We start from the raw sequence: 21,919 nt of genomic DNA on the forward strand, positions 1-21,919 counted from the left end.
AAAAATTACAAAAATATCATGTCATGTCATACATACATCATGTAGTTATAGGAATCTTTCTTTGGAAAGCTATTTCATTTTGATGTATGCCATAACATTATCATGCATTATGTTTATTTCCTTAAATTAAGGACAAGTGGCATTTATAAACAAGTGGTAAAAATAAATGACATTTATACACAAGTGGAATCAACAAGTAACATCCTTGGTGAATGTCTATAATTCAAAAATGCCTAGATAGATATGCATGATCCCTAAATTAGGGCAAAATCAACTTTTACATCTCACAAAGACCTATAAGATGACTTGTATGTGTTTTGTGCACATTAGAGACAAGTGAGATGTTAGGATGATGAACAAAACTCAACATGCTGATTTAGTGCATTCTTTTGAGTTTTAAAATTCATCAAAACACATAGTTATGTGTTTTTCCATCATTGGGAAAGCTAATGTACAAGTCATGTGCATTAAGCCCAAGGAACATGGTGGGATATTGGTTTTGAAAATGTTTTTAAAATACTTTTGGAAAACCTTGGTGAAGACTATCTTTTGATAGTAATCATCATTGAATAGTTAGACACAAAACTTGAAGAAAACACTAAAGCTTTTGCAAGTTTTCAAGTTTGTGTCAATCTTTGAAAATATGATGTATTTTCATAGAAAACTATTTTTCCATGATAAAGTATATCCTAAATAATGTCTACACAAATTTTCACGATTTTTGGAATCTTGTAGATTTTTCTAGGGGTTTCTGAAATTCACTGAAAGTGAATTTCAGAAATATCAGGAATTCAATCGATCACCCGATCGATTGAAGGGCCTCAATCGATCGGGCAGGCTTCTCGTGAACAAAAGCCGTCTGGATCGATCCACCGATCGATCCAACCCTCCTGAATCGATCAGTGGATCGATTCAACATGGTCCAATCGATTGGGACCCAACTCCAATTGATCAAAGCTGCTGATTTTGGCAGGTAAAGCCTGATTTCAGCATTTTTGAACCATGGTTAGTCTAGGTAACCATTTCAAACCCCTGAAAATACATTTGTATACATAAAAAGGGTGTTTTCATGTTGAAAAACAAGGATGGATTGGTTGAGGAAGACTAAATTGAAGTTTAGGTTGAGGTTTGCTTCAAATATTGAATATTTGAACCTCAAAACTTCTAAATTTGTGTTTCCTAAAGTTTTAGGGATTCCAAGTCATTGTTGGTGCAATGACAAAAGTCATGACCATGTCTTTAGGGGGAGGTACTCTTTAAGGACATGAAAACTATTTTTTCATGAACCTTGGAAGGTGGTAAACCTTCTTTTCAGACCATGCTCAAGGTTGAGCGTTTGAACTTTAATGGGGAGTGGATATCCTCATTGTTCAAGTGGTTCAAGTTGTGTTTGCTCATGGATGAGCATTCGACACAAATGAAGGGTATGAGACCTTTATTTGGGTTATTCAACATGTAAATGCTCAAGGTTGGGCATTTGTCTACATTGGGGGAGAATGTAGGGTTAAGGATAATGAAGGGTATCGGTCCTCCGTTATCGGGCTGATCACAACGAGTGAAGTTGTGAACAACGATGAGCAACTCTTCAAGGGGAGAGTCTCCAAGGGGAGAGTTTTCAACAAATGATTTTGTTGATGTGTGCCCAAAGATGGGTATGTTTGTGATGTGTGCCAATAGGGGGAGAATGAAAGGGTTTAAGTTAGGACTTCATTACCTAGAGGGAGTTTGCCCTCTTAGGAGGAGAATGAAGGGTTTAACTTATGTCTTCATTACCTAGTGGCATGAAGGAGGTTGAGGCTATGGGAATTAGCCTAACTTAAATGTGGTATTGTCAAACATCAAAATGGGAGAGATTGTTGGTGCAATATTCCTCAGGTCAAGGCTGACCTGGTTGACCAAGCTTGAGTCTTGGTTTGGGTTTCAATGTTTGACAATACAAGATTTCGATGATATGGACAAGTGCAGGTGCAGTTGTTCATTTGGGGAGATTGGTTGGTGCAATTCCCCTCTGATCAGGGTCTGATCAGGTTGGTTGAAGAAGAGTCAAGTAGGTCAAGGTTGACCAGATACTTAACTGGGAAGTCCTAATTGGGATGTTAGGCAGTATGGAAAGTCCTGGTGAGTGAAGCCAGGCAGAAGGAAGTCCTAGTGAGGGATGTTAGGCAGTATGGAAAGTCATGGTGAGTGAAGCCAGGCAGAAGGAAGTCCTAGTGAGTGAAGCCAGGCAGTATGGAAAGTCCTGGTGAGTGAAGCCAGGTAGATGGAAAGACCTAGTGAGTGAAGCTAGGCAGAAAGGAAATCCTGGTGAGTGAAGCCAGGTGAAAGTCCTGGTGAGTGAAGTCAGGCAGAAAGAAAATCCTAGTGAGTGAAGCTAGGTGAAAGTCCTAGTGAGTGAAGCTAGGCAGATTGGAAGTCCTGGTGAGTGAAGCCAGGCACAGGGAAATCCAGATGGGTCAAGGTTGACCAGACATCTGGCGAAAGTCCAAGTAGGTCAAAGGATTGACCGGATACTTGGCAAGATGAAGAAAAGTCCAAGTGGGTCAAAGGGAGTGACCGGACACTTGGTGAGGGAGTCCTAGCAGGTCAAGGGTGACCGGATGCTAGGCATGATGAACCAACAGGTCAAGGTTGACCGGATGTTGGTTTGGGAGGTTTGGGACTTGGTTTTGGGCAAAAACCAGAAGCCGAATCGATCAGCCGATCGATTGGCTGGAGCCCAATCGATCGGTTGATCGATTGGGGTGTCCCTGCGAGAAGCCTTCGTCCCAATCGATAAGTGGATCGATTGGGAGGAAGTCGCGAGCGCACAGAATGCCTCTGGATCGATCAACCGATCGATCCAGAGGTCCCAATCGATCAGTGAATCGATTGGGAAGGTGCTGTATGTCGCGATAAGCCCTGGATCGATCAGCTGATTGATCCAGGCGAATTTCTAGAGCACAGAGGCGCTCTGGATCGATCTGTGGATCGATCCAAAGCATCTCCGATCGATTGGGAGCAATCCAATCGATCGGGATCCGACCGTTGGCGCAGATAAAGGTCGTTGGCGTGCGTCTTCTTCGGCAGAACTTCTACTGTTCAATCACGATCTTCACCAGCAACTCTACAGCTCTCACTAAGCTCCAGATCGCCAGTTCTTGAAGGTTCTTTGAGGTTCTTCCAAGTCAAGAGGCGGATCAAAAGCAAGAAGAAGAATCTAGGGTTAGGGCTTTTGTACTCATTGTAAGCTTGTGCTTGTATTTCATTACCTTTCCCTTTCTTCTTGTATTGAGAGTCTTGTAGGGCTTCTCCGCCTTTGGTAGTTACCATAAAGGAGTGTTTCATAGTGAAGGGTGCGTGAGTAGGTGTGGATCCTTGGATTAGTCACCTCTTGTGAGGTGGATACCAAGTAAATAATCCTTGTTAGCGTTGTGTGTTTTTGTTTCTTGTATTTCCGCTGCATATCTCTGAAGAAACAAGTAACGCCAATCACGAAGCACGTGACGAGCTATTCACCCCCCCCTCTAGCTACTTTTCGGTCCCAACAATAGCCTTGGTCGGGGCGCTTGGAAGGGGTACAGGCGCCTGGGAGGGGATAAAACTTTATCTACTTCGCAACAGATCGTGTTTGATCGTGATCCGGTCAAAACTTGATTCCGGGCACCCGGAATGGCTCCGGGCGCCTGGACCACCAAAGTCAACATAGTTGACTTTTGGTCCAGGTCCTCTACGCCGGTGTTGCTCGCCTCGGTCAGGGTCTTCCGCTCTGGCTCCGCTCGCCTAGGTGATTTCAGCCAATCGAAATAAGACTCACCCGAATCCAATTTCGACATTCTCGAGCAACCTTCCGCTCTGGCTTCTTGTCTCTTAGAAATGTCGTGTGCCTCCTTCACGTCCGCCCGCGTACTTTTCCGCAACACCTCGTACCTCAGACGCATCGAGCCCGTCGGCTCTCTCCTGTGTCGTCCTTCTCACTAGTTACATCTTTTGCTCGACTCCCTGTGCTCCTAAGTTCCTGCACACTTATACACAAGGTTAAAATATGACAGGACCTAACTTAACTTGTTGATCACATCAAAACAACCTTGGGGTTCCAACAGTTACGTCGACAGAAAAATAAAATAACAAAGTAGAAAAGTAAGAACAAGATAAAAAAAAAATAAAACTAGTGTATAGTCTAAAAACAAACGGACACCACTAAGTTCCCCGACAACGATGCCAAAATTTGATAATGATCGCAAATGTCACATGAGCAAATCAAATCAGCAATTTCTAATCAACCAAACCCTTTAACCTACATTAAGGTAGTATAGTAGAGGGCCCGAGTCGTCTCTCTCGCAGAACCAGTGACAGGATGTTTGTTTTTAGATGAAAGCAAATAAGGGGTTATTTTTGGGGTTTATTCTCTAAACCAATGAAATAAATGAAATTCTAACTAATCAGCAATGATGAACCCATAGCGCGCTGTCACTCTATGTTATAAACATCACCTTCTACAGAATAAACATACATAAATGCAACTAAAATCCTATCTAACTAACAAAGATAAACCTGTACCACATTATCATACTATGACACAAGCACATCCATCAATAGATATGATATGAAAATAAATGAAATTGCAAGACATATAACTAAAATATGCAAGTGAACTAAATATGCTTAAACAACAATAAACAAAACCTAAGTATACATAATTGATAAACTTGCACCACATTATCACACTATGAGATAAGATTAACATTCATACATAATGAAACTAAATAAAGTGCGAAGCTAAACAATCAAACATGGATAAGAAAATAACACCTAAATCAAACAAGAAAGTAAACTAAATTAACCATACCACTCTTCCACAATCAGTTCAAATTGACTACCCTCCGCTATCACACGAAGGGCCCAAAGATAGAACCACTAGCTCTGATGGACAACGACGAAGATGCGGGGATGCATGCGCATATGATAGGGATGGTGTGACTCTTCCTCGAAGCTGGACCACTCCGAGATGGAAGTTGACCGAGGGATGTAGAGGTGTTGTCCAACCTCGTCAACGCTGCTCTCACCGGTGCAAGCCATGCTGACTTGAACCGTTGGATGGATCTGGAGAAGAGTGCAACACACTGAAGCTTTCTGTCGGAGAAGAATAGTGGGCATTGGACTTCACTGGGGAAGACTCCTACCTTCGCAAACCACGTATGCAAGGAGTCCTCTGTAGCGCTTGGTGTTGGAATTAGGAATGAGCTTCGTGGGAGAAGTGAATGAACAACCGCTGTCGCCCAATTCAGAATCTCCTGCACTCGTGAACCGTGCCAACGGAGAGGACTCCGATTAGGTAAAAGCAGGGGATGAAGGAGCCTGCTAGAGCAGAATCACACCAGCAAGGAACCAAAGGATCAAGTGTTACCACCGTCTGAGAGCTTCATGCTTCCGCAAACCTCTGCAAGATCCGCATAGAGGGGCGATGAATGGAAGATCTCACTGGAGCTACCACACTGGCAAGAACCCATCGTCGAGGTCACCGCCACTCGCCATCGCGTCACAAGGTTGTCGTCGTCGCTAGATTAGAGAGGATGGGGCGGCACTCGGGAGCAAGAAACGCGTACAAAACAGAAGCCCTAGCCGAATTCCACCTTTAACCAAATTTCCTTTTAAGCTCCTAGGGAACTGATTGCTTGAACCGGCCTGAACTAGACTGAATCCAAACCAGACCACTAAACCTAAATGAATATATTCAATTGCAATTCCTCTTTGAGCTTTTGAAATGAGGCTTTGAATTTGGGCTTCTTCTTCACTTAATCTCCTCTAAATCTTTGGCAATTGAATCAAACCAGATTGGACCAAATCGGTGCTCTTCTCCTCAATTGTTGTCTCCATAATTCCTGCAAAATAAAATATAATCAAATAATAGTCATAATATCTCTCAAATGAATAGGAATTGAAATGAAAACTATAAAATATCCAAACTCATGAAAAATGCTAAAAATATATATTTGGATACATAAGAGGAGGAAAATGCCAATAAATAATACTAAAATAATATGTCTAAATACTAGTTATCAGTGCCCTCTTCCTAATGACCTTGCTGTATCTGTGATCGGCCCTCAGGCCCAGTGAGGGACCCAAGTGAAAGGCCCAACTGGGTTTCAACCGGTCCATCCTCCCCCTGTAGCCTTCCCACAATCACCTGCGTAGCCAACCAACCTTCCACCTGTGCCCCCATCGCCGATTGCATATTACTGTGCGTTGTTCCGCACGCCCCTTGATGACATAGGCCGAGAGAAAATACCTCAAGGATCATCTTCGGCTCATTTCAAACCCTTGTCAATCGGAGAATATGGAAGAGCGACCGACCCTCAGGATCGCCTGTTCAAATTTAAAAACACAGCTATCCTTCATTAGTACATAGATGAAGTCAAGTGCTGAGTATTCCTTACCACTCTTTCTAGTCGGCATAGAGATGGTTCAACCAGTTTCCAACTGAATCCATCTGTAGCTTCAAGGATTTCCACAAGGCATTTCCCTTCAAGCAAGGGCCCAAGGAGACGCTGAGAGCCTATATTAAAAAGTTTAATCAAGTGATCATGGATGTTCCCTCGGTCACCCCAAAAATTCTAGTGAATGCCTTTTCCCAAGGGCTCACCGATGGCGAATTCTTTTGATCCCTCATTAAGAAGCCTCCAAGGGACTTCGATCATCTGCTTGGATGACCCACCATGTACTTCAACATAGAAGAAGCTCAGTTCGCTCGGAAGAGGGAGGTTGCTCCTTCTGTTCCTGCCTCCGCTCCCGAGCGTCAAGCGCTCCCTCCTACCATGCCACCTAAAGAGCCCCAACCAGGTCACCCGTTGCATCACCATGAACAAAGGTCAAATGCAGTTCAGCATGTAGAGGCCAAGTGGACGGGATTCCTAGAGTCCTGTCAATGGACTCTGATGTTTTATACCTACCACCGATCGGGAACACACAACACTGAAGATTGTTATCATTATAATCAAGAAATATGTCGATCGACCAATCAGGGGTTTCCCCAATGATCTCCTTCTCATAACCGTCAGCATCATTGTCAACTAAATGGACCCCCAAGATGAAGCCCTCTCCCTGAGAGGGCCAATCGAAACCAGCAAAGGCCCTAGAAAAAAATAACTTAGCACTAGCTCGAACCTCTACAGAATAGCCCAGCCAATTAATGTGAGAAGAAGGAAATCATAGCAATGTCGCCTGGGGCACATTAGTATGATAGCGGGCGATTCGACCGACGGTGATTCCAATCAGGCCAAGTAGAACCAAATTATTCGAGCAGAGGTGGACAAACTACTTGAAGCTGGACATATCCATGAAGTAGAATTCCTAAGCTGCTTAGCAAATGTGGTGCTGGTGTTTAAGTCCGGGAATAAGTGGCGAGTGTGCGTGGATTTCAGAGATCTAAACAAGGCATGCTTGAAGGATTGCTATCCTCTATCACGCATCAATCATGTAGTAGATTTAACTGTTGACTGCGAGTTAATATGCATACTAGATGTATATTAAAGCTATCATCAGGTCCCTCTAGCTAAAAAAGACCAAGAAAAGGTTAGCTTCATCACTGCTGAAGGAACATAATGTTATAATGTTATGCCGTTCGGACTAAAGAATACAGGAGTAACATACCAATGGCTTATGAACAAGGTGTTCTGAAGGCAGATCGGTAGAAATATGGAAGTATATGTGGATGATATACTAATCAAGTCCCTCCGAAGTACTGGTTTATATACAGATATAAAGGAGATGTGTCTAACCTTGATGAGGTATGGACTCAAGCTAAACCCCAACAAATGCTTATTTAGGACTAGGAGCGGAGGTTTTCTTGGCTACATCGTGACAGAGCGGGGAATTGAAACAACCTGAGCAAGGTGAAGGCTCTCCGAGACATGTTCCTACCGTTCAATTTGAAGGAAGCACACTGCCTGACCAGATAGGTCACAACTTTATCCCATTTCATCTCAAGGTCGTCCGATCAAAATATACCATTCTTTAAAATACTTCACCGAGTCACAAAGTTCCAATGTGATGCCAAGGGTGACAAGGTGCTGGAAGACCTTAAAGATTATTTATCCTCTTTACATGTACTTGCAAAGCTCATAGCTGGCGAGCTACTGTGAGTATACTTGTCAACCATTGCAAGGCTTGTTAGTGTTGGTATGACAGGATGCCAATGAATAGCAACCTGTATATTTCTTAAGTCATTTATTAAAAGACGTTGAATGTCGCTAGACTACTCTCGAGAAGTTGACGTACGAACTGGTCTTAGTCGTTCAGAGATTACGCCCTTATTTTTTTTTCCCATCCTATAATTATATTGACTAATAGTATACCTTGGGTCAGTGTTTATTGCAAGATTGATGCACGTGAGAGGGGGGATGAATCACGTGAATTTTAAAAACTTGTTCTTTTTATGATTTTATAAAATATGAGTGCATAACAAAAAAAAAATAAACAAACAAGTAGAAAAAGAAAAAGTATTTTTTTACTTGATTCGGAGTCTTCGTCGACTCCTACTCTAAGACCCTCAATCATATCGATGGAAAATCTACTAAAAATCTCTTCCAGAATGGACAAAAGAATGAATTGAGTACAAGAATGAAGAACAGTGTAACAGACTACACTGCCGTAGCAATAAGTAAATGACAGTAATGTAAAGTTACCAACACATGATTATTGAAGTTGAGAGCCCTTAATTGTGTTGTTGTTGGTCTACCAGCAACGGTGGAATTTAGCAGTAGCCCAAAGTAGCATGGCAGTAGCATGAAGATGTAGCAGCAGAAAGGTCATAATAGCTCGTATAGAAGTTGTGGTCATTGTGTTGGTCGAGCACTGCTTTTAAAGAGTGTTGAGGGCTCCTCTAACCACGTACGAGGTGCCTCTGATGCACTTTGAGATGCCTCCAGCACACTCCAGGATGCCTCTTCGCAGCGAGAACTTTTATCCTTAAAGTTCATCCACGTGAGGGCACCTCCGCACAGCTTTGAGACACCTTCTCAACCCTCCGAGGCACCTCAGACACTGCTCATCCAAGGCTTTACTTTGTTTTTGCTCCTGTAAAAATTCGTTAGTCTAATATAAAAATATTTAACCTACAAAATAGAGTTAACATAATTTAATAAGATATTTAACCCATCTTGTGATATGGAGAAAAAGGTGAGGCCTCCGAGTCGGGTCAAAGTCAAAGAGGCTGACGGACATAGCAGTCAAAGTCAAGAGGGGGTCAACACTTGAGGCCAACTTAGACGATCGTCCCGACCGAGAGGTCATTCGACCAGACCCTTGGGTCGGTCGAATGCCGAGCCCCTTAGTATTGATAAAACTCTAAGCCGAGTAAGCAGCATCCAGAGCAAGGTCCACTTCATCACTCAGGACTAGCATGGTTAACTATTTTTGCTGAGTAATCTAACCGATCGAACCTATGATCTGATCAGACAAATTGGACACTTGGTCCGACCAAAGTCTGGTACCAACACAGAGAGGTCGAACAAAGGAGAGGTCCTTGGCAACATTCTTCAAATCCGACCGGGTTGCTCTTGTAAGCGACAGCCGATCGGATTACATGAGAGACTTGGTTGGTTGGCCAGTTATGCATATTAAGGGTCTCTCAACCCAATAGTCTCATATTTTTTTTGACGTTTTGTGCTACGGATAACACAGAATATTCTATATACAAGTTGTACATTAGAAGCTTCTACCCTGCCAAATGCAAGGATTGCAGGTTCATTTTGGGAAAGGTGTCAGAGCATCTTTATGGCCTGCCCTTTTTTGAAAATGCTTTGAGATTTGTGCACAGACAAACAGTAACACTATAAAAAGGGTCTCCATCTATAGGCGCAAGTATGTGACGCTACATAATTTTACATACTCATAGCCACTATTCATCCTACTGTTCATTTTAATGTTCATCGCCTTCAACTATATCACTGAATTAAGCATCGGAGTGTCTGTGCCAAGGACCCCCTCGCTGGCTCGGTTGCTAACACTCCTTTAGACACACAGGACCGTTCAGAGTCATCTTTTCTAGCTTGGAGTATTCACATAATCAACACCAAAGTCATCTTCCCCGCTTTCAAACACAATCAACTAGTTTTATTAAGCCTGAATAATTTTAATTTACACTTATTTTTTATTTAAAAAAATGTAGAATGAAGATGAGATAAGTATAATTTTGATATTTTAAGAAAAATTGAGAATCCTTAAAAAAATGATAATAAATCACAATGTTTTTATTTATTTTTGGACAAAATTAAGAGAGCATTTTTTTTTTTTGTCAAATACTCAAAAGAACACCAACTTTAATTTTTTTTTTTTTTTATCAAAAGGGTGTTTTATGCTCTTATAAGAGAACACAACAGTCTTTCATTGCATTGTTCTCATTATTATATTTTTTTTCTATATTTTTCATCTAAATCTTGAATTTGGGACATATTGTAACAGCTATTATTTCGTAGTTGCTACATAGTGTTATGTTTGGGAGGCGCCCTAAGACAATCATCCTATGGTTTGTACTATTTATTTCGATAAATATAAATTCACAGTTTGAGTACATTTTATTTAAGTGTTTGAATGGTCTTAAACTCATTTGCTAAATATCCTCAATACGACTCATAGCATGAGAGAATTTGTGATTGGATCATAACTAGTGAGAATCTCTACATGTATAAGTATGAAAGTATTGAAACATTCCCTAGTTAATGAATTGATGTATTTGGACATCATCAATTCTGTGAGACTAACACGGGTTATACTCCTTGGTCTAACCAAGTAACTCTTACTCACTAGTTAGAGATATTGATATGTCTATGACCACTTGTTAATATTATTACTCAAAGTTTTTACAAAGCATCACATGTTAAGAGTAATGAGACTCTTATTCACATGTAGGAATAATTTGAATTCACAGAACGAGAAAGTATTACTTGGGCTAGGTGTGATGTAATTACTCTAATGGGGACAAACACATAAACCATGTCCTAAACCAAGTGGGTATAAGACAAGTGAAAAGAACAAGACATGTTTCTCTGTAGCTACTAGAGGGTTCAGAACTAGTTCTGAAATCAACTGTGATTTTCTGATTAATTAGGGATCATGATGTACTACTGGTGCAACTCATGATCGATCCATAATTAAATAGTCAATTATGGGCGATCAAAATAAATTGAAAACCTATTGGGTTGCACACACTACGAGTATCTAAAAGATATAAAATAAGTTTGAAAATTCGATTCTCAGATCTAGAGATAAGATGTTTAGTTGGACCAGATAAAGGGCAAATATGGAAGATATTTTGTCGGATCGAAAGCGCGGATGAGTCACATCTCTTATGGAAGAATCAGACCATATTTAGTTTAGTAATAAATTATATATATATATATATATATATATATATAAGGTGAAGAGAATATAAAAGAATTTTATTATACGTGAGCTTAGGTTTTTAGAAACCTAGCCTCTCTCTTCTCCTCTCTCTGCCACTGCCCACCAAAAGCCAGAGGAAGAGTTTTTCTTCCTCAAGCTTTCGTTTCTTTTTCCTTTTCTTGGATCACATCGCCTCTATGCTTGGCTAGTACCAATCAAAGGTGAGCCTTATGGCTCACCGGAGTTGTCTTGAAAATCTCGGCATGGATACAAATAGAGGCTAGATTCGTGGACGTCACTAAAGTTGGTACCCTTTTCCCTACGCATCATCCGTAATGTATACCTAAAAAAATTATTATTCTTAAATTATTATTTTATGATTATATCTACGTGATTGTATCCTGCATGTGCATGGTGTATTATAATAAAATAGTTTTATTGTCGTATTTTTACTTCTGTTGTATGTTTTATGAAACGTGTTAAGTGCATACTGCATCGGACATACCTCAACACACAGTTGTAACAACTATGATTTCATAGTTACTACAACTGAGCTGTCATATAATTGTAGTAGTTACGATTTTGTAACTGCCATAATATGGGGAAACAAAATTTTAGACGTTGTTCGTAGCCCTCAAAAAAATTTAAATGATGTTTTTTTGAGCTAAAATCAATTTATTATGGATTTCAACCCATAATCGATTGTAGATCTAGTTTCAATTTGATATATTGTGCATCACATAGTTCAATCTGATTCAAAAGTCATGGCCTCTCAAAGTTCAAAGTTTAATATTCACGTTGTAGTAGCTACGAAATTATAATTGCTACAACTGAGATGACATTACAATGTGAATGTTAAACCTTAAACTTTGAGAGACTATAACTTTTAACTCAGGTTGAACCATGGGGCATACAATATATCAAATCGAATCTTGTTCGAAATCTATAACTAATTATAAGGTAGAACCCTGTTCAATTTTAAACTCAAAAAATATCGTTTAATATCTTTTTGAAGGCTTTCAACAATTTATCTTTTAAAAAATTTTATATTATAATAGTTATAAAATCATAACCGTTATAACAATTTAGTTGTAGCAATTATAAAACTTTTCTGTTACCATTATGTACATCCCAAGTTCACGATTTAAATGAAAAATATATAAGAGGGATAATAACGGTATGATTTTACAAGAGAAATGCAGGTACCTTTTGACCAAAAATTAAAATAGGGTGTTATTTTAATTCAAAAAATAAGGGCCCTCTTATTTTTGCCTTATTTTTTTTTAACAAAACATATCGGTAAGAACACAGCAAGTTGTCGTATCCGCGGAGGTCCAGACTCTAAATTTCTCGCCCGACGACGCCGACGTTCAGTTTTTCGTATTTTCTTAACGCCGACGCCGTGATTACCGTCACCGCCATCGCTTCTAGTCACGTTACCGCTCGCGAACGAAGTGAAAGCTCCATTCCGCTTTCCATTTAAACCCTCCTCTTCTGTTCTTTGCTCTTTTCCCTTCCCGGAAAGGGTAGGAAGCCTTGGCGTCTCCTCCTCCTCCTCCTCCTCCTCCTCCTGGAGATTTCTTCGTCGAGGTAGCCGAAGGTTGCCCAAGGAGAGAGAACGAAGGCCGGATCTCGGACCTGATGAGGGTGCGCCAATTCTTGCCGCCCGCTCATGGTACGATCTATTTTAGTGCCCCAAATCGGATCTGTTGGACTTCGACGAGTCCCACGATTACTTTGAGAGATTCTGAGTATTTTTCTTCCAATTGCTATCTGGTTCCTGTGAATTTTGGATAAAGTGTAGGTTTTCGTGCCTGTTCTTCGAATTTCTGTCTGTTTCTCTATGAGGCTGACCAGTTGGGTTTCTTTTCTTCCTCCATTTTTTGCCTTTTTTTGTCCTGATATTGTAACCTGTACTGCATTTTTTTTTGTTGAAGAAATTTTCCTTTTTGCTTGATTTTTTTACGATTTGATTCATTTTCCTTCTTCCTTTTTAATATTTATTCAAATTAATATGTATGATATTTTTCATCATCGCCTTGTACTGAAACCTTTCCTTGCATGTTGGTTACTTGTGAACTAATCTTCTCGTCTTGTCATACACTAATCTTCGCATCATAGATTTTCTGTGGAGTATGCTACCCACCCCACCACCACCACAAAAAAAAAAAAAGATTTTATATCTTAGCTGCCATTGGTTATTTCCGTAGCCTGGGTTACTTCATCCTATTATCTTCTGCGTAAATGTTCTTAGGGTGCATAGAATTGTAATTTTGAAGTGTACTATCGCTTAAATAGTGATGCGAAGACCAACATGAGTTTAATAAAAAAATTGACAGAAAAATAAAATAAAATTTCTACTTCCATAATTATTTTAATGTCCTGCAACATTCTTTTCCTGATGCTAGACTTTACATATGCCTTCTTTTTTCGTATCCATGCTTAATATGTAAAAGAAGACAAAGTTGTTGCCAACATAAATTTGCACGTACCAATTAGTGGGGTTTTGATGACTGTAGTATCATGTGCTATTGTAATTTGAATTATGGTGCTATCAATACATGTTTTGGCGAGGGTAGAAAACGTGGATGAATGGGTCCATACATCTGCCCTACGTGCTGAATAGGGAAAGTAATCTTCTGAGGTGTTTATGTTTAATTATCTTTCTTCATTATTAACTGCTCTTTGTCCACAGTAGACAAGTCTATTGGTGATCTTGCATATCATGGATGACTTATCAAATTATCTGTAGTGGGGATTGTGCTACATGCCTGAATCTGATATTTGCATTGCATAATCATTTTGCATGAATTTGTCTGGAAATGGCATGTATATTTTTTTGTTCTTTTCTGCCATAAATATGTTCTTTGACATATTACACAGTAATTCATATAATGATTTACTAGCTAATTATTTCTTTTGCTCAGAAATCCGTTGCAGTTTGACGCTTATGATGGGTTTTTCATTAGATAAGACAAGAGGTTGGGTTTAGAAAACATTTTGTATTCCTTGAGAGAGAACCATTTAAGTTGGACCAATGTTAGCTGCAAGTCTGCAGCTAGTGCTCTTATGCTTCTAGAAATGTCAACCTTCATTCATTACTGTAGTCTTCTCTTCATTCAAGGAGTCTGGAGAAAATATCAGTTATAAGAAATTGTAGCATAATGTTTGTTTCTGTTTTTTATGCAATGGAAAGTGGTACAATGAAAAAGTTGTACATGAATGTCAGAGCTGAATCAGGTTAGTTGGGCTGATTATGTGGAATAGATAATCTGAAACACAATGTAGGACTACATAATATGGGAAGAATATTGAAAGGTCTTTTCTTCATGCTATGGAAAATCCTGGGTCTTCAGATATCTGGATTCTGGAATGTGGTAAATGGTACAGTTTTTGTTGAAAGAGGCCACTAGCTCCACTTTGAAGGATTTTTTCGGAGTAGATGGTAAATTTCCAGTATTGCCCACATGTTTGCTGAGAATGGCTCACACTCACTTGTCTAGTTTATTAGTTCAGTCCAACTTAGTATCTACAGGAATAAGGAAGGCATGAAGATGTTTGATCTAGTTTAGTTAGATCTAGTTTAGATGAGAGGTATACACAATTCCTGAACGAGAAGGAAGGAGGTTATTGGCTGAAAATGACACAATGCTAAAGGAATAGTTATTTATGCTGTTGCAGCCAACAAGGTGACCAAGCTTAATGTGAGATTTAATTGCAAAGTATTAGAGAACTATCTGCTACTTTAACTAAAAAGGTCTATGTACCTTGAAAGAGAAATTAATGGATCAAAATTCTGCAGATAGAGAGGCAGGAAAATATCTTTGGTTTGTCAAACTCTTTCTGTAACCAAGCTCAATGTTAATTCTAAAAGGCTAGAGAACTTATCAGCTAATTTAACTAAAAAGGCTTATATACCTTGGAATAGAAATTAAAGTACCACAGATGTGCAAATCTACGTATCATGAGTTTATGAAACTTGGTGATTATTTTGCTTCCATCCGATTCCTAATTTTTCCACGCTAGCTATTGAAGTTTCTGCATAAGAACATGTATTTCTTGTTGATGTGTGATACAAATTTTGGTCTTGCTTGTATTTATTATCCAGCACGTGTAGATATTTTTTTATTATTTTGTCTTAATTACATATTATTATGTTTTATTTACTTCAATAGGATTAATATGATCTAATTTCTCAATAATGACAAAGTATGCATCTCATTTGTCCCCATATTTCATATTCATTTTGGGATGACCTAATTGCATGTTGTGCATAGAAAATGGCTTGACTAAACTGGCTCTTAAGTTTAAGGTGGTTGTCTTGATTTTCAAAGCTTCCTATTTACAACTAATCCATTTCAACTGTTAATGATCATTGGAGGTAAAAGGGGGTATTTTCACTTCCAGTGTTGGGATCAGCACTTCAACTGGAAGACCGACTGAAGATGGGATATATTCCCATTTTTTTCCTTGTCTCTGAAATTGGTTTGCTACATTGCATTTCTTCAAAATTGGATGTTGGGATGATTAATTATTCTGAAGTATTATCCTGCTTTTTCTCTAAGAAAGCAACATCACCTATACCCTTCCACTAAGAACTTCAGAACTTATGGATCAATTTGGAGCCATATTTTAACTTATCCCTAAGCATTATCAAATATTCAAATTAAGAAATTCAAACTTGCCGCCTTTTGACTTGTTAAGAAATTACACCCCTCATAATGGTTTAGCCTTTAGACAGTATTTCATCTAGAAACCATGAAGTTTTGTTAGTTCAATAATTCAATTAGGATTGCATCTTCTTCTATATATATATATACTCTTTTATTTTTTAGTTATTTATTTTATTATATATCTATTTAAACATGATAGTCTGATAGATGCTTGATTATAGGGGAAGGCGTTACTAGTAAAGGGAGGCAAAAGAAAATATTTGTGAATGGAATAAAAATTGATATTATTAGTTTGAAAATTACTAGTGATATTACAAAGCTCAATGGAGAAGGCCAGTTCCACATTGCTTGCATGTGTTTTTTTTGTCACCTTGTCCACTAAGTTTTTCATGTGTTATAAGTAGTTTGTGCTGCTATTGCTCATATGTGGCATGTTGTTTTGTTCCATCTTGATGGAGAGAATTGATTGTCTGACTGTTTCATCTAGTTTTGTCATTTGGCAGTAGTGCATGGCTTAGGAGTTATTTGTGAGATGTAATGGCAGAAACAAATGTGAGTCCGCATGCAAACTGTAAATTGTGAACAAAGAAAACTTTAAAGGTAGGCATGATGAAAATAAAATCTAAGCAAAGTAATATTGGGTTTTATTTTGATGGCTAATTCTAATTCACACTTAAAAATTTGATGCAGCAAAGACATCTTCTGCTACGTTTTTACAAACTTTAGTCATTTTGTTTCTATCCAGGTGGGAGAAAAAAAGTCCACATGAGGTTGTCTTGTTTTTTTTTCTAATTCTATGTTATCACAGAAGCCACAACCTCTTCTTTTTAGCTCTTAGCTAACAAACTGTGCAAGCTAGAATGCCTAGTTATTGTTGGATTTGCGTAGCGTTACTTTTCTCTTCTTTATTTTGTAAATAAATTAATTGTTCTCCATTTAGTTGCCTTAAGCTGTATATGTGCATTTGCAGTTGCGGCCATGATTTTTTAGTGATATTCAGGAGGGCTGTCACTGAGAAAGAAGAAAGATGGCCAACAATAGAGATGAACATCAAAGTGAGGACTATCTTTTCAAAATTGTTATGATTGGTGATTCTGCTGTTGGGAAGTCAAATTTACTGGCAAGATTTGCACGGAATGAATTCTATTCAAATTCCAAATCCACCATCGGGGTGGAATTCCAAACTCAGAAGATGCTGATTGATGAGAAGGAAATTAAAGCTCAGATTTGGGATACTGCTGGTCAGGAACGTTTCAAGGCTGTTACATCTGCATATTACAGAGGTGCAGTAGGAGCCCTTCTTGTTTATGATATCAGTAGGCGTCGGACTTTCGAGAATATTGGTCGGTGGCTGAATGAACTACAAAGTAAGCACCAATGTTTTTTTATTTTATCTTCTTAATAAGTTTCTGTACGAGTTTTACTGGTAACACTTGCTGCACAAAATGATATTTTGGCACATAGTTGTTTGTCCTTAGATTTCATAATTTTTCCTCTGAAAATTGTAGTGGCAAAATTTTTAATTTGCATCTAATGTTAGCATCTCTAGAAATACTAGAGACATTTTTTAAATTGGCTCTAAAAATCTAAAATCCTTTATAGAGACAATTATAATTGCCTTTAAAAGTCAAATATTTTTTAAAGACAATTAATAATTTGCCTCCAAAAATATATATGGAGAAAACTATAATTATCTCTAAAAATTAGCAATGCTTTTATTGAAAATTATTTTTCTCTCTCTACATATATAACTACAAATATCTCTGAAAGTCAGAGATCTTTTTAGAGACAATTATAAATGGTTCGGGTGGTTCAGATCTCTGCATGTGTCAAGTTAAAAGGACAGATTTTTAAAGCAACTTGAGATCCTGATAGAGATAATATAGTGCATTTAACAACTAAGAAATGCACAATGTGAATTATATACTGAAGATGACCGATACTAAGGTCTTACCATAGCAACCATCTGTTTACTACAAACAAGAAGGTAGACAGTCAGGGAATTTTGAAGTAAAAAAAGAACTGCCATCTGTTTACTACAAACAAGAAGGTAAACACTCATGGAATTTGATGTAAAAAAATGGATTTCCAATGAAATTGTTGGATATTTGAAAGATTGATCAAGTGAAATGCATCAGTAGTGTAGTAGTGAGAAAGTTTTGTTGTGAAGTTTACTGGGGAGCTAATGAATTGAAAGAGACGTCATGTAATGCGAGAGTTGAAAAGAAACATCACTCTTACGGAAACTAGGAGACATAAACTAGATCACATACAATGGTCCAAATGGTCTTGAGATCTTCTCTGTTACCATATCGAAACAATGTTGAAACTCTGTATAAGCTGAATCAGAATGCAAGGAGGATCTATTTATTGTTAGCAAGGGAAAGAAAAACTTATTTATGATGCCAAGAAGAGAAAAACACCAGCCTTCAATTCAAACTAAGGAAGCACTCACAGCTACACTACAAGAAGTCAAGAACAATAAACAGAACAAAATTTACACTGAAGAAGTCCAATGCAGTACCAACAAAATTAAGTGGTATGTAATTGCTGGATGAGGAATGTTTGAGAAATGGGAAAAAAAACAAAATTAACAAACAAAATGAAAACACATGTATACATTTATGTAGCTAAGATACCATAGAAGATTCATCCAAGAAATTTAAAGAACCAAAGTTCATGCAAACTCTTCAGGATCACTTTCTCATGTCCTGGAATTGGAATTTGTCCAAGTTCATGTTGGTAATAAACCCAAAAACTTTGTACAACTAACTAGAATGACAAAAGAAATGGAACAACTTAAGATGCCAAAGCACATCAGTCCACAAGTTTAATCAATAACTAGAATCGAAATGAAGAAATGAGAATATAAAAAATTATACACTGTTGTTTTTCTTTTCTTTTTTGCCCTTTTCCTGGTATCTGCATTTAGGAGGTTTACAGAATGGTTAATTTAAGGTTGTCTGAGCTATAGAACCCTACCCTTTGAGAACCCACATCAGAAGCTACTAGCTGCAATCCTCGCTCCTGCTGGAGATGAAAACAACAAGGATACAATGCTTTCAAATGAAGATACTCGAGGTAATCCAAGGCTGCAGAAAGGTAAATATATTCATAATGCCTACGTACCTCAAAAAAGGGAAAACAGGAACCAAGAGGGATGATGCTGCCCCATGAAAGAGAAGGCTCTCTCTGCTGCTCACACTGGGAAAGAGGACTTGAGGGTTTGTTGCCCGACACACACACATGCAAGAAATGGGGAGGGATGGAGTGGTTGCTGCACAAGAAGATTCATGGAGAAGAGGGAGGGATTTTCTTCTATGCTCCTGTGAGGAAGAGAGCAGAGGGATGCAGGGATTTGTCGATGGATGACAGTGATGATGTGTGGTGACGGGAAGGTGCAGCAGTGACAACGGGCATCAGGTGAAGTGCTGCTGTGGCAAAAAGGTGAGAGAGCAAGGAATTCTGCTGATCCAATGACAAACAGAGGAAAGGAGAGACTGCCACAGTTAGTAGGCTGCCGGCATGAAGCTGCAATGTTGGCACAAGCACTTATCTGAGAGGAGCGACTTAGGGTAGGCTTGCACCAGAACTAGCACCAGTAGCATCTGGCTTGACCCCTACCAAGACTGTACACCATCTTTGAGGGGAGGCACTACAAGAGGAAGAGGAAACAAGGGCAAGGGAGTAGGGAGTAGGGACAGGTCATTATTGTCATTGTGGGTGACAAGGACTTGAGAATTTGTGATGAGGTTTTTAGTCTGGAATATTAGATTTAAGTGAATCTGTGAAATTTGAAGTGTGTATTAATTCAAAAATTAGTTAGATATGGAGACATAATATAATTGTCTCCATTACAATGCTCTAATTGTTATGTTATAGTGACTGATCATCTTTATTTTGTTACATCTTGATTTGCCACAGAGAATGTCAACCAAGGGTTTATATCCAGCTAGTTTCATATTGACTATATATAATCAAATTTCTGACTGATATAATCATATTTATCGCCATCTCGATCTAGTGGTATTGAAGGATGGTTTCAGTTGACAACTTTTTAGTGTTGCAACAGCACATTCTGACATGAATGTCGTGGTCATCTTGGTCGGGAACAAAACTGATCTCAAGGATGCAAGGGAAGTCGACACAGCAGAAGGCAAGGCCATAGCTGAAGCCGAAGGTCTCTTCTTCATCGAGACATCTGCGCTCGACTCCTCCAACGTCACAGCAGCCTTCGAGACTGTCATGAAAGAGATCTACCACATCTTAAGCAGGAAAGTATTTCAATCGCTAGCACAGAAGCGTGAGGTCTCATCATTAGGTAGTGGGAAGTCTGTGGTCTTACAGGAAGGTGCTAGTGATATGAACAGCGGAGCCGGGGGATTTCAGTGCTGTTCTTGAAATGAACTGTAAAAGCTTCTTCTGATCTTTTCTAGAAAACCTTCAGATTCACTTAATTTCATTTACCTTCAATGTAAAGGGGTATACGTGCCAATGTTCCTTTTCATTTGGTACAATGTTGAAATGGTGTTTTGCCCTTTCGCTATCTGAGTTGTGACAAATCTCAGTTCAAGGTCAAACGCCATAACATAAAAAATCCAAATGGAAGCGTGATATTTGTAAGTCTCTAGTAGGTATATTCTTTCAACTTTTTCAGCTATCATTGCAAAAAGTTCTTGATGTATATGGATGCTTTAATGATTTCAGTGAGTACCAAAAAGTTTTTTTAATCTAAAACTTTTAATTTGTATTTTTGAATGCATTTGAATATTTGATACAGTTTTGAAGGATATCTAAAGCTACTGCAGTTCAATTAGGTAAAGATACATTTTAAATCTGGTGAAGTATTGTGAGTTGAGTATGATTTAGAGAATAAGTGTCTGTGATGAAAAATGGAATGAATTCAGATATTATATATTTAGACATATATGGATATCGAAAGCTTAAATTCTGTATACAAAATAATCGCTTTATTTTGATTATCAAAATATTTGCTTTTCTGATTTTATTGCATATTTGTTAGGTTGCTGGATCATAATTTTTCTTTTTAAATAGTTTTGTTATTAAAATTATGTTATTATTTAAAGATGTTTTTTGTTTTTGTGTTAAGCTTTAATAATTTTTCTTTTTAAATCATTTAAGTGGTCGTCCAATGATAAAACATAAATAGATAAATTATAAATATTTATCATACTTTTATATTATTTATATTTACTGATCACTCAAATAGATAAAAAAATCAAAAACATATCTTTTATTTTTTTATTATTAAAAAGTCATTCCATTTTGAAAAATATTAAAAGAGTAGTCTATATTTGAAAAAAATATTCTTTTTTAGTTGTTATGGTCGCTTAAATTTAATTAAGAGAGTGTTTGGCTAAACTTATTAAAAACAGCTTATAAGCTCGTGCAACTTATAAGTTATTTTAGGAGCTTATAAATTGTTAGGTCTTATTTTAAAAATAAGTTGTTAAAGTGTTTGGGTGAACTTATTACAATCAACTTAAAGATATTGATGTGTTTGGTATTATAAGATCTTTTTATTAATAAAATTATCAAAAAGGGTATAATACTATTAATAGAGGATTTTGAGATTTTTATTAATAGAGGGTTTTGGGCGAATTTCTGCACAGGGGAGAGAAAATTAGAAAGAGGCGTTGGCGGAGAAGATGACACAACGTTGAAAGAAAAGTCGCCGGAGATAAAAAGGTATTAGACTTATAAAAATTTATGGAGGATAAGATGGGGATTTATAAAATTATATAAGGATATTTTAGAGAAACAAATTATTAAAATAAGTTCTTTTTTTAAAAAGTAGGGTCTTCCATATTTTTTAAAAAACAGCTTATAAGCTCCAAAACAACTTATTTTGACAACTTATAAGCTGT

At 38.0% G+C, this 21,919-nt stretch overlaps 1 protein-coding gene across 2 annotated transcripts; it reads left to right on the top strand.

Annotated features, from left to right (window-relative positions):
• Positions 1-12,845: 12,845 nt before the first annotated feature.
• Positions 12,846-20,768, top strand: LOC121991717 (ras-related protein RABA5a-like). Of its 2 annotated transcripts, none has more exons than XM_042545734.1 (3): positions 12,846-13,033; positions 17,002-17,398; positions 20,104-20,768. In XM_042545734.1, exons 2-3 carry the CDS (start codon positions 17,059-17,061, stop codon positions 20,430-20,432), a joined length of 669 nt encoding a protein of 222 aa, XP_042401668.1. In that variant the 5' UTR covers positions 12,846-13,033; positions 17,002-17,058; the 3' UTR covers positions 20,433-20,768. The 2 variants fall into 2 exon arrangements, with proteins under 2 accessions (XP_042401668.1, XP_042401669.1); XM_042545735.1 differs by lacking the exon at positions 12,846-13,033 and adding an exon at positions 13,058-13,158.
• Positions 20,769-21,919: the final 1,151 nt, after the last annotated feature.

Source organism: Zingiber officinale, chromosome 6B, assembly GCF_018446385.1.
Source record: "Zingiber officinale cultivar Zhangliang chromosome 6B, Zo_v1.1, whole genome shotgun sequence".
Taxonomy (NCBI): Eukaryota; Viridiplantae; Streptophyta; class Magnoliopsida; order Zingiberales; family Zingiberaceae; genus Zingiber; species Zingiber officinale.

Excerpts from the sequence above, each read along its gene's own strand:
- LOC121991717 (XM_042545734.1), top strand. The coding sequence starts at position 17,059 with ATGGCCAACAATAGAGATGAACATCAAAGTGAGGACTATCTTTTCAAA. Across the intron at positions 17,399-20,103 it reads GTGGCTGAATGAACTACAAA|CACATTCTGACATGAATGTC; the intron begins GTAAGCACCAAT and ends GTGTTGCAACAG.